Source organism: Lutra lutra, chromosome 3 (assembly GCF_902655055.1).
Source record: "Lutra lutra chromosome 3, mLutLut1.2, whole genome shotgun sequence".
Classification (NCBI taxonomy): domain Eukaryota; kingdom Metazoa; phylum Chordata; class Mammalia; order Carnivora; family Mustelidae; genus Lutra; species Lutra lutra.
In genome coordinates this window covers 39,213,298-39,226,198 of record NC_062280.1, presented here as the reverse complement: position 1 = coordinate 39,226,198, position 12,901 = coordinate 39,213,298, and the positions used below count along the sequence as shown (strand labels likewise).

Here is a 12,901-nt window from a genome sequence, read left to right as displayed (position 1 = left end):
TATGTCCAACTTGCCATCCCAGAATGCTAGTAACAATCTGATTTTTTTAAATCATCAATTTAGACTGCTTTACAAAATGCCATTTCGAAGAAGTTATGATCAACTCAGTAATTCCAAAGTGTAGCCAGCTAATACACCGTGGGAGAAGTTTTGATGCATTTTAGTGAACCGCACCAACAGAATTGCCTTATGTGCAAAGAGCTTATTTTAAACGCATCTTTCCATTACCTCTTAAGAGCATGATATCTAAATGAAGCTTTTTGCAAAAGGTACTTTGCTTAGCCTGGACATGAATTTATTTGTAGCTGTCAAAATCGATCTCAAACTGCTTTATATTCAAGGCACAGAACGTCAACTCTTCACTGGGCCTCCTTCTCTTTCTTTCACAGGACGGCCTTAATATCTCCTAGCTTAAATTTCCGGGCTCATGAGTCACTGAGTAATGAGCTCTAAGTTTACCTTAGAATGCCACTCAAATAGCTCCTCTACAATATTCAAGGGTCTGGCCCCCCAATACCTCTGTAGCCTACCCTTAACTCCCCAACATGGCCACAGACAACTGAATTATCCACTATTTCTAGACTATGCCTTTTTATCTTTGTCCTCTAGTTTGCTGTCCATCCTCATACCGTCTCTTCCCCATCCGTCCTCTCCCAAACCCCACCGGGCCTTCAAGACTCAGCTTGGCACCGCCTCGCCAAGGAAGCCTTCCAGATCTCTGCTAGGCGGAAGTGATCGATCGGTACGGTCATCCCCGGGTGTCTTTTTAGCACTTTGTAGTTCTTTCACAGGACTTATCACCTCTTTCCTGGTATCGAGGTTATTTGCGTACTGGTCTTATCTCCCACGCCAGAGCGTAAGCTCCTCGGGGGGGGGGGGGGGGGGGGAGGGGACCTTGGGCCCCGGTTCCCCTTCGAATCCCTCTGGCGCGGACCGACTATAGCGCCCGCACGCAGTGCAGCGCTCGGCTTGGTTCAACCGAACTCGGGAACGCTCCGGCCGCACAATTCCTAACCAGAAGTCAGTTAGGCATTTTCCCCAAATGAAGATCACAAAAGATGCTGCTGCCTCCCCACAGCAGGAAGTTTACCAGGGGCCAGGAGTGAGGCGGCCAGAGCCGTGTGCGATGGGAGTGACAGCTGGCCCTACCCGCACCTCCCTGCTCACCCGACTCCGGCCGCGGACGCCCCCAATCGCCAGCTGTGCCAGAGAACCGCGAGGGGTGGCAGGGGAGCACCGGGCGTCCAGAGCCCCGGCCGCAGGCCGCTGGGCGCCGCGCCGGAGGGGACTAGGAGGGAAAGCTCCGCAAGGGGCCCGGCCCGGCCGGGCCGAGCCGAGCCGAGCCGAGCAGGGAGGGCGGGCCAGGCGGGCCAGTGGCCCGCCGCCTCCGCCACCGGAGAAAATGGAGGCAGCCCGGGGGCCGGTGACGGGCCGGGGCAGGCGGAAGCCAGGCGGGCGTCTGCGCCGTGAGCAGGGCCGGGCTGGGGGGTCACTCACCGGGCTGGGCCGGGCGGCTCCCTCTCCGCCTCCGCGTCGTCGCCGTCCCCGTCCTCGGCCGCCGCCGCCTCGGGCTGCTCGCTGGGTCCCCGCGGCGCGGCTCGGGCGCTCGGCCCCTCCGTTGTCTTCCGCCTGCTCCTGCTCCCGGCGACCGACTCCCGCGGCGGCGGCGGTAGCTGCGCGGGCGGACGGCGGCCCAGGGGCTCCCGCGGCGGCCGCTGCACTGCTGCGCTCACTCGCTTGGGCTGCGGCTGCGGCTGCTGCTGCGGGACCAGGCGCCGCCTTCGCCTTCGCCGGCTGCTGGAGGATCAGTCTCTCCCAGGCCTCGCCGCTCCCCGCTCCCGGCCCGAGCCCGGCTTTGACGTACGCACTGCGCAGCCGCGGAGGGCACGACGTCGGGCGGTGCCGCAACGCCCCCTGCGGCCTCGGGCGCGCCCCAGCGGCCGGGCGGACTCGCGACAGCGGAGTCCGCGCCTAGGCCGAAGCAGGAGGGGACGCAAAGAAAAAGCAGCAGCCGGAGCACCGGAAGGTATGTATGGGGGGGCGGGGGTGTTCTTTCACCTGCCGCTTCAGTGTTGGTGCTCAGCCTTTCTCGGCTGTCTCAGCACTCTTCCTGGAAGAATCCTACGTCCGCCTTCTACGACCACTTCCTCAACCGTTAACAAAGCTTTATTTTTTTTCTAAATGCCAGGGGCCCACTTTGTGTAGACAGAGTCTTTCATACTTGCGAGGGACAGGTAACTCCCATGTAGTATCCTCTGAGCCAGAGTGCAGAAAGTGATGGAATGATCCAGATTAATAGGACTCAACAGTCTGGATTTAAACTCCAGCTCCACGATGTGGTCTCCAATGGATTATTTCATGCCCTGTGCTGGGTTTCCTTTACACACACACACACACACACACACACACACACACACACACAACGTATAGCAATACAGGACGATAGGCTTATGAGGATGAACGAAATAATGCATCGCAAAGCTCTGGCAGCAGAGTCCGCTACGTAGAAATGCCATGCATATATATTTTTGTTTCACTCTGTTGCTTTGGTTTAATTTGTAATTGAACCGGGTATTTTCGAGCATCTACTGTGTGCCGCTATTCTAGGCGGCAGGACAGTGAACAAAGCAGTCCCCGCTCCTGAGACATGCCAATAAATAAACCAACACATATAGGACATTGGGTGGTTTCTGGTGCTATGGAGACAAACAGCACAGACTAAGGAGGGAAGAGAAGGGAAGACACTGTTAGTTACAGCGCTCCTACGGGGAGCAGCTACGTGAAGAAAGCAGGTTGTGAGCTTTCTATATGGAAAGGCAGAGGGAACAGCAAGGATGAAGGCCCTGAGATGGGACACCAGGAAGCCCAACAAGGCAAGCGCACTGAGGGAGGGGAGAGGGGAAAATAGGAGGAGAGAAGGGGGAACCAAACAGAACAAAGTGAGGACTTTGGTTTTCACTCTGCATGAGATGGGAAGCTATTTGGAGGGTTTCAAGCAGAGAAAGGCCATGGTCTGAGCCTTCAAAAGGCTATAAAGACCAGCCTGAAGGGCCTGTGGGTTTCAGCCAAGATACTGGTTAGAAGGCCTTTGAAATAATCCCGTCAAGAGAAGACAGGCTCAGCCCTGGGTGGTAACGGTGGGAAGAGGAAAGAAGTGGTCAGGTTTTAGACACATTGAAAAGGTAGAGCTTACAGATTTTTGCTGATTTCCAAACTTTTTTGGATTTTGGCTTTTCAAGCAATTGGAAGATACAGTTGGTGAAATGAAGATTTAAACAGAAGCAGAAAGGAAGGGAGGAACTCTATACATCTGAGGCCATATTAAGTTTGAGCTGCCTGTTAGACACCCAACTAGGAAACTGGATATAGAAATCTGGGGTGTGGGGGAGAGGTCCAGGCTGGAGATAGAACTTTGGGAGCCCGCAGAATAGCTAAAATCTCAGGACTCAGTGAGGTCATTTAGGGAGTATTAGTGAAGTGCGGGGGCCGGGGATGAGCCTGAGACCCCCTGATATTGAGAGGTCAGACAGGAAGATAACAAGGACCCAGCAAAAGATTCTGAGGAAAGGAGCCAGGATAGCAGTGAGAAGAAAACATCACATGCTGGAAGACCAGGGATGGACTCGTGCCACCAAATGCAGCCAGTAGTTCAGGTAAGGCTAGTGTTGGTAATTGGACATTGGTGTCAGTTACCACATAGGTAACTAGTGGCCTTGGTAAGTGCCATTGAAATAGAAGTGGGTGGGAAAGCCTGCTTGGCACGGTCTCTTGAAAGAATGAGACCTAGAAAGAATGGGGCTCTAGAAAGAGACCATGACCACTTTTTCATGAAGTTTTGCTCTAAAGGGGAGCAGAATCAGGGTGACAGTTGGAGGGGAATGTAGGGTCAAAGCAGATTTTTGTTTTGTTTTGTTTCATTTTGTTTTGTTTTTAGAATGGAAGTGCCAATGTGAACAATTTAGTAGCAAGGAAAAATTCAATAATGAAGGTAAGTGGGGCGGAGGGACATTTTCTGGAAAGCCATCCTTGAGTGAGCAAGAAGAGAAGGCAAGGGTACTAGGGTACCTCAGGTACCAGCAAGGCCGATGTTCACAGACAGTAATAGAGGGCAGGCGAGGTGTGGGCATAGAGACAGGGAGCCGGATGGATGAGGTACCAGAACGTGGGGACTTGTCCTTCTGAGAGCTTCTATTTTCTTAGGGAAACAGGAAGCAAGGTCATCAGTTTGGAGTGTGGAGAGGGAAGAGGTGTCAGAAACTTGAGGGAAGAGGAGAAGGTGTAAAGAAGGATCAATCAACAGGGTGGTTCTGTGTTTTCACTGGCCACATTTGGCTGAGCAGGTGCAGGCAAAGGAAGGTGGGGAGTAGGATTCCACCGGGGTTATTTTTGTGGAGAGAGAAAGGGAAAGGAAGGAGAGGTATGTATATGCAAGGAAGTAATATTGTACAAAGACCAGCTGTTGAATCCAAGCCAGATGAGAGGGGGCGGTGAGCCAATTGGGCTGACAGGAGGTGGGGGCAGTGGTAGAGGAGAGTCCCTGTAAACCTGCTGGAATCCATGGAATGATGGGCAGAAATTGTTGGAATCAGCACAGGAAGGGGGGCGAGCTGGAAAGAAAGAGGTGCTGGTGGTGGAGAGGCAGGTTGCTTGCAGTGAGATTATGTGAGGCATAGTTCTCAGTAAATGCAAGGCCTGGGGCAGCTTCTCAGACCATGATGTCCACGGGCATTCTGGGAAGATCTTGTCGAAATGCGGTTACTGATGGCATTGGCCTGTGGGGGGGGTGGGGGGGGTGGTCCATGATCCCACATTTCCAACAAGTTAGGGTGGGATGGGGAGGATGCTGATTAGTCTTACTCTTATTAGTAGCCTTGATACCAAACCTCAGTTAATCTAGTATACACACACACACACACACACACACACACACACACACATACAGAAAACTAGATTAACCTTGTTAGTGAACAGGTACAAGAAATGGCAGCACGTTAAAAGTAAAGTCCACCCTAACCAAGGACAGTTTATGCCAAGCATATTAGAAGCTCATTAGAAGAACCATAGCTGTTGAGGGGCTGTCTCTGCTCAGAGAGACATAAGCTGACAAGAAATCCAGAGCAAGCCTTGGACTTGGGGAGTGCCTGATTCCTGGAGCTGTCTCTTTGCTTTTCTCTGGTAATGGTGGAAGGGAGATGCCCGGCAGTCTCAAGTGTGAGGACTACAAGTTTTATCTAAGTTTGAAACTTTGTTTAATAAGGACTTTACCCCACAGCAATGTGTGTGTGTGTCTGTGTGTGTCTGTGTCTGTGTCTGTGTGTGTGTTTAAAGCCAAGTGTTCCTTTTAATTGTAGGCCCAAAGGGAAAAGGAAGCCTTTAGTGTGCTCAATTTCCACAAAAACAACTGAGGAACCAATTTCCCCCCAAAAATAAAAGAATGCATGGGGTTGATAATCCCCTATGCAGGGGTTTGATTCCTTTGTTTTAAGGGTCAGATCAGGATTCCAGATTAATCTCTTAACTGGAATAAAGCCACTGCAACGGCAAGATAGCAGAAATTTCTGGAGCCAGGGTTTGTAACAAATTCTGAAGCCCAGTGGAAGGCGTCATGACATTTGACTGCTTGAATTTATGCTGGGAGACACCCTCTGTGTCCTTCTATGGAACCTTCTGGAAAGCCCTTTCTACTAATGTATTTCTTTGTAGGCACAACCTCTTTCTGGGAAATTCCTCTACCCCTTCATCTTGAAACCCCCTTCACAGAGGGTCTCCCCCACCCCCACCTTCTAGTGCAGCATCCGCAGATCTCAGGGTCCTAAGGCGGGGTCCTCATGTTCAAGGAAAACCAATCAGTGATGGTCCTGTGTAAATGTCTTGTCACTTTTATTTCCTTTCCTCTCCTCCACTGAAGTTGGATCATCAGAGGAAGGCACCTCCCTCCCTTCATCACACCATCTGTGAAAGGACTTTGAAGCCTGACTCACAGCTTCCTCCCCACCTCACCCAGTGCCTGACTTCTCTCGGGCAATATTAGTGCCACTCATCTAATATGTTGGACCATAGTTCCCTCATATCATCCTCCCTGGTGACCTTCACTTCCTTTCCACTTCATCAGCCACTTAATTGGCCCTACCCTGGTCTCTGCAGTGGCCAGACTCTACCTTTGAAGCTTGACATTTGTGACTTTCCTGGGTAACTGCTTCTTCCATGCACCTACCCTCTCCACTCCCTTAGACCCACCAGACCTGCTCTAAATCTCATTGAAACCTTATTTATTCAACAGATACTTTTTGAAAGCACATAATTACTGGACATAAGCAGTGGTAATGAGACGTTGAACAAAGCAGAGTCCCTGCTCTCAATGATCTTCGAGTCCAGGAGAGACACACAAGTAAACAGGCAGTTACAGAAGGCTGAGACATGGGGCATGAGTAAGAGTTAGGCCATTGAAGATGGAGATAAATGTTTGGGAAAATCATGCAAACACCATAAAAACAGGAAAGCATGGTAAATTTAGGGAAGTGCATGGGAATAGCTCAGATATAGAGCTTAGTTTTAAAAGAGAAATTTGTTTTAAAGATTTTTATTTATTCAACAGAGAGAGAGAGATCACAAGTAAGCAGAGAGGCAGGCAGAGAGAGAGGAGCAAGCAGGCTCCCCACTGAGCAGAGAGCCCGATGCAGGGCTTGATCCTAGGACACTGAGACTATGACCTGAGCCAAAGGCAGAGGCTTAACCCACTGAGCAACCCAGGCGCCCCAGAAGAGAAATTTTTTATTGCTATTTTTTCCTCCACTTTATTGAGAAATTATTGACACATAACATTTGTAAGTTTAAGGTGCACAGTGTGATGATTAGATTAGATTAGATTAGATGATTAGGTGCACGTGTGTATTGCAAAATGGTTACCATAATACAGTTAATGAACATCTTTTACCTCGAATAATGATTTGTGTGTGTGACGACAACATTTAAGACCTAGTCTCTTAAAAACTTTCAAGTATATATGTATAATACAGTATTGTTAATTATGGTCACCATGCTGCACATTAGACCCCCAGATCTTGTCTATCTTGTAGGTGGGAGTTTGTATCCTTTGACTATCTCTCCATTTCCCCCATCCCAAACCCCTGGCAACCATCATTCTACTCTCTATTTCAAAGGGCTCAGCCGTTTAAGATTCTGTATTTAAGTGAGAACATACAGTATTTGCCTTTCTCTGCCTATTTAATTTAGTGGAGGACCCTTGAAGTCCATCCATGTTGTTACAAGTGGCAGGATTTAAGGAGGGGAGTTGGCACCAGATAAAGTTGGAAAGATAATCAAAGGTCCACAGGACAGCTAAGTAGGCTGGGTTTCAACAGGAAGGCAGTGGGGGTGAGTTGGGAGGAGTGGGCACTGAGACTTGAAGCCATGGAATGGTGAGCTCAGATTTGTACTTCTCAGAAACAACACTCTGACCCTCTGCACACTGCGGATGGGAAGAAGGCCAGATTGGAGGTAGTGGGATCAGTAGGAGGCTGCTTTCATCCTGGCGAGGGAAAAACGGGGCCTCAGCTAAGATGGTGGCAGGGGCCCTAGAGGGGAATGAATCAGTTAGAAAAAAAATAGTTTTTAGAAGGTAGTACTTGGTGACTTGATGGATATAGATGGGGAGACCGTAGGATGAAAAGCAGGCTTTTGACATGAGTACCTGGTTAGACAGTAGGGCTATTTGCTCAGATGGACACCATCTAGGAGCCATCAGAGGATAGGAGGAAAATGACAAGCACATTTCCAGAGAGAGGCTAGGCAACAGTCCAGAGCTACTGGGGGATCAAGTAATACAAGGCATCAGTTGGATGTGGCAATGGGAGGGGCTCTTGGTGACCTTGGAGAGAGCTCTACCAGTGGAGGGATGGGTGAAGAGACCTGCAGATGGCGGTGGGTTTAAGGTGTGAAGAAGAAATAAAGTATGGGAGTAATAAGCACAGGTAGCACTTCTAAGACAGGAAGGTGGAGAAGAAGGGCTGGTCAAGTGAGGGCCTGAGGGGAGCAGAAATGAGCATGTTTAAATGCTGATGGGAAGGAACCACTAAAGAAGAAGCTAAAGGTGCAAGAAGGAGAAATTATCAGATACCTTGAGGTCCTTCCATTGGGAAGAGGCTTTATGGGCACACAGAAGGGAGGCTTCTTCTTTGCCATAGAGAAAAAAGAGGAGAGAGGTCTAGGGAAAGGATGGCTGAGTGAAATAAGGGGGAATTTTGGGAACTAAGCTATGCAGGATGTGTTTTGTTAAGGAAAAAGTGTGGTTTTGTCCTAAAGGAAAACGGCTGGTTTGTTTGAATGAGAAACAAGAAAGCATAAGATATAAATGGAATGGATATTGAAAGTTTTTTTTATTAACATATAATGTATATTTTCCACAGGGGTGGATATTGAAAGTTATAGAAGGTTCTAGAAAAGAGAATTTTATCTGTTATGGTTAAAGCTGGCTGGATGGATTTATTTGTAAGATTTTCAAAAAGAGCTTTGGCATCCAGTAGGGTTGATGGGAAACTAGTTTGGTTTCCTCTGTTAAAGTGAGAAAATTATTGGTCTGCCGTTCATAAGAAGTTTGTGGTAGATCAAACAATGGCCCCCTAATGATGGCCACAACCCAATCCCGGGAACCCATGAATATGCTATTTTACATGGCAAAAGGAATTTTGCAGATTGAATTGAGGACCTTGAGATGGGGGAAATTATCCTGGACCACCCCCTGGGCTCAGTGTAATCACAAGGGTCCTTACAAGAGAGAGGCAGGAGAGTCAGAATGAGGAAAAGGCCATATAACAATGGAAGCAAAGGGACATTGAAAGATAAAGTGCTGCTGACTTTGAAGATGGAGGAAGTGGCCTTGAGTCAGGAGTGAAAAGGACCACTCAAGGGTGGAAAAGGCAAGGAAATAGATTGTCTTCTAAAGTCTTCAAGAAGAACTCTCTTTGCTGACATCTTAACTTTGAGACTGATTGTGGACTTCTGACCTCTAGAACTATAACATAATATATTTATGTTGTTTTAAGCTCTTTAATTTGCAGTAATTTGTTGGAGCAGCAATAGGAAACAAATACGAGGTTGTTAGATGATTCTTTACCTTCTGCGTAGTTTGCTTAGGTAACAAAGATTGTGTGCTTTACCAGAACCTTCTATGGTTTATGCTGACTTTCTGATGACCTTGATTATGTAAAAAAGAACAAAATTCTCTCTCTTGAGAAGGAGCTACGATTCTTTACAATCATGTTACTCTTACTGTTTATTTTTTAAATCCTTAAAAATAAGTAGCCAAGTACTATTTCTCAGGAATGGTGGTTCCTGCCTTATTCAGTTATTCAAATCTCCTGACAACTTTTGATGTTTTGCTTGCCCCCAAATTGATCCTGAGTGATAGCTTTTGCACCTACCACTGTCTTTGAGATTTCCCAAAGGAAAAACCATACATGATTTGTTCTTTCATTTTGTAAGAAGAGAAATGCTAAGAAATATTTGGGTTTATCTAAGAGTTGCTATTGATGAGTTGTGTAGGAAGAGATGGGACCTAGCCTGTACCAGGTTAAGTAGGTAGTAGGTAGTTGCATTCAGATTTCCAGAACTGTGCGTTGTGTGGGAAATTGCCAGAGCTTTGCCGATGACCACACTGGCCCTGACGTTTCTTGGCACTGCTGTAGCTGAGAGTAGCCAACCATAGTAGATGTTGTCAGTCAGAAAGTCAGCAGGGTCTCCAAATGGTAACTCACTTACAACTTCCTCCGTTTGAATCTAACATCTTCTGGCGGGGGGGAGGCAGTTTTTCCACTGGGTGTCCTATCACTTAACTGTGGAGTTATATTCATATGTACATATTTAGAACTTATTCCGGGAACGCTTGGGTGGCTCAGTCGGTTAAGCGTCTGCCTTTATAAGTTAGGTATAATATCTGCTCCTCTTTGAAAATAGAGTTAGTCATGGTGTTAATATTTTGTCTACAAGGCTTTCTGAATCAAGTTTATTTTTTAATATTATTAATAACCTTGTAAATGATCAAATGTCCTTGTCAGTTGTCCTGCTTCTGTTATGAACACCCAAGAGATCTTACACTTTAGAAAATTGTCAGTGGGGCGCCTGGGTGGCTCAGTTGGTTAAGCCTCTACCTTCTGCTCAGGTCATGATCTCAGGGTCCTGGGATCCAGCCCTGAATTGGGCTCCCTGCTCAGTGGGGAACCTGCTTCTCCCTCTGCCTCTGCTGTGCCCCTGCTTGTGCTCTCTCTCTTTCTCAACAAGATAAAATCTTTTAAAAAAGATCTTTAAAAATATGTTTTAGTATTTGACAGAGAGAGAGACAGCGAGAGAGGGAACATAAGCAGGGGGAGTGGGAGAGGGAGAAGCCGGCTTCGGGCCAGCAGGGAGCCTGATATGGGGCTTGTTCCCAGGACCTTGGGATCACGACCTAAGCTGAAGGTAGACGCTTAATGACTGAGCCACCCAGGCACCCCTCAAATAAATAAAATCTTAATTTTTTTTTAAACAGAAAATTGTCAGTAATAGGTTAACCACAGCCATTTTATTTTGTCATGTGCAGATAGTTTTTTTGTTTTCCTCTGATGCTTCCCCGAAAGCACGGGCAGTCAGCCACAGACTAGAGCGATTGTCACTGAAGCACGCTCGATTGCCTTGCAGCTGGCCTTTCCCCCAGAATCTGAAGAAGCTCTGTGAGCTGAAGCCCCATAACTTGGCATTAACCTCAAGGGACCCAGCACTGCAGCAGACCATGCATGGGCTAGAATTCTCCCTGAACCAGCTGCTGCTGGGTCACTAGGGAAGTCTGACAAAATGCTTGGGTCACACGTGCTTTTGAAGACTTTGGACAATGCCACCAAGAGCATGGCCATCTTAGCGTCAAGCAACTCAGTGATATTGCTGGGTTATTCTTCTGTGGACCTCTGGAATCCACTGGACTGGTTAATTCTCAAGGTTCAACTCCTGGCTCCTTACTCTGATACAACTACTATAGCATTATCTCTCTATTTCAGGCATCCCTCTTTTAAGATGCCGATCCTTAGGACCTTAAAACCACCGACCTTTGCCCCACTTCTTAAGAGATGGCTCATCAATTTTGCAGGAATGACACCATCGAGAATCCTGGAGGGACTATTTCCTAAAAGGCCTTGCTTTATCCCACTCAGGAAGTATAATGACCACCTCTGAGTTATTCAGTAACAATATTCTTCTTGAACAAAATGTGGTTCTGACAATGTTGAACTTCATCTGAGCCCTGTGCAGCCTCAACCATGAAACCTCCCCTCCCCTACTTTGTGGTGGAAATGTGAATGGAAAACCAGCTAACCACAAAGGACCACACTGCCCTGAGTGTTTCCAAGAGAGCTCTCATCTCCATCCTTTCTTGTGACTCCCATAAGACTCCAAGATTGCCCCCTTGTTTACCCACCTCTGTAAAATTCCAGGCCTCCTTCCTTTTCTTTGAGGTGTTCTTCACTAACATGCTTTTTACCGAAATAGCCAGAATAAAGAAGTCTCTTCTTAAACAACTTTTTAAAGGATTTTATTTATTTATTTGAGACAGAAAGATACAGAGAGAGAAAGAGAGAGAGAGATATCAAGCATGAGCAAGGGGAGATACAGAGAGATAGGGAGAAGCAGACTCCCTGCTGAGCCAGGAGCCTGATGTGGGGCTCAATCCCAGAATGCTGGGATCATAACCTGAGCCAAAGGCAGACGCTTAACCAACTGAACCACGCAGGCACCCCAAAGCTCTCTTCTTAATTTTCAGGTGAATTTTGCCTGTCGCAGCTCCAGGGAGGACCCCCGCTTTGGTGGCGGCCAGTGCATCACCCCTGATTGTCCTCCTGAGGCAAAACCACATGCACCCTGAGGCTTTGTTCAGCCCCCCGTGACTTAACCCTGTGGGCATCCACCTTTCAACAGCTCAAGACATGAGTGAACTGAGAGAAGGACATGTGGCCCCAGATACCTTGGGTCCTGGTGGAGTTGTGAAAGGGGGACAGGAAGAAATCAGTCTGACATCTTCCTGAGCTCGGCCAGGCATAGACACACTCCCAAAACAGGAAATGCTATTGTGACATCTGAGGTCCCAGCCCAGAAAGGTGCCGGGCAGAGCACAGGTGTCACTTAGGTCTGGGGAGCTGTCTAAGTGGCTACTATGAAGGTCAAGGGTGAGCCTGAAAGTTAGAAATGCCAGGGGCCAGCTCTATAAGCTGGGGTGGGGGGCGGGGAGAGGGGAGGCCCCAAAGAGAGAAAGTCCAGGGGATAAGAGTGGCCAAAAAATAAAAATAAATAAAAAGAATAAATAAAATGTAAGCCTTTAGCCAACCCTGACCCCTCTCATTCCTCTTCTTGTTGGGGGAGTGTGGGGGTAGGCAGGGAAGGCTCCACTTCCCTGGGTAGAATGTGCAGAGTCAGGGGTGTCTGAAGGCAGCATGTGACAGGAGCTGCTGCCTCTGCAACTTTACAGCAACCAGAAAGTGGCCTTCCCAACTGCAGCAGGGACATGTCGCCGAGAAGGGTGAGACATCCAGATGATGCCACCATTGTGCAATTACCTCTCTTGTAGCCTGAAGGTTCTAGACATTTGTGGTAGGTTTTCCTCTGACGTGCCAGAATCTGATTCCCCTGAGTGAAGCAAGCATGTCTGGAGTGAGGTCCCGGGGGCCAGTGATAACTGGGGGTCCCCGGGAATTCTCAGGGTCCTTGCACATTCTCTGTGCTGTCCTCCAGTGGAGTGTGGTACCTGGGACTGGGGAGACATTTCACAGTGCTGGAAATTGGAACTTCCTGTGCAAAGTGTGTGTTTTGGGTCATATAAAGACTGGCAAAGTCAGAAAACTCATCAGAGGCAGAGAATAGGTCATGTCTGACGTGTAGGCAGTGG

The 12,901-nt window shown here is 48.1% G+C and overlaps 2 protein-coding genes across 2 annotated transcripts in view; one reads left to right on the top strand and one right to left on the bottom strand.

Moving 5' to 3' along the window:
• Positions 1–1,834, bottom strand: part of CAB39 (calcium binding protein 39) — an 88,810-nt gene extending 86,976 nt beyond the window's left edge. The window contains exon 1 of the mRNA XM_047721287.1: positions 1,498–1,834. The gene's annotated coding sequence lies outside the window, so the exon portion shown is untranslated. The remainder of the gene's footprint in view (positions 1–1,497) is intronic.
• LOC125095525 (translation initiation factor IF-2) lies at positions 1,127–12,275 on the top strand. The gene is made up of 4 exons (XM_047722015.1): positions 1,127–1,373; positions 1,475–2,026; positions 3,935–3,988; positions 11,783–12,275. Exons 1-4 carry the CDS (start codon positions 1,127–1,129, stop codon positions 11,848–11,850), a joined length of 921 nt encoding a protein of 306 aa, XP_047577971.1. The 3' UTR covers positions 11,851–12,275.
• Positions 12,276–12,901: the final 626 nt, after the last annotated feature.

Coding starts and splice junctions, on each gene's coding strand:
- LOC125095525 (XM_047722015.1), top strand. CDS start 1,127: ATGGGAGTGACAGCTGGCCCTACCCGCACCTCCCTGCTCACCCGACTC. Junction 2,027..3,934: donor AGCAGCCGGAGCACCGGAAG/GTATGTATGGGG, acceptor TTTTGTTTTTAG/AATGGAAGTGCCAATGTGAA. Junction 3,989..11,782: donor GGAAAAATTCAATAATGAAG/GTAAGTGGGGCG, acceptor CTTAATTTTCAG/GTGAATTTTGCCTGTCGCAG.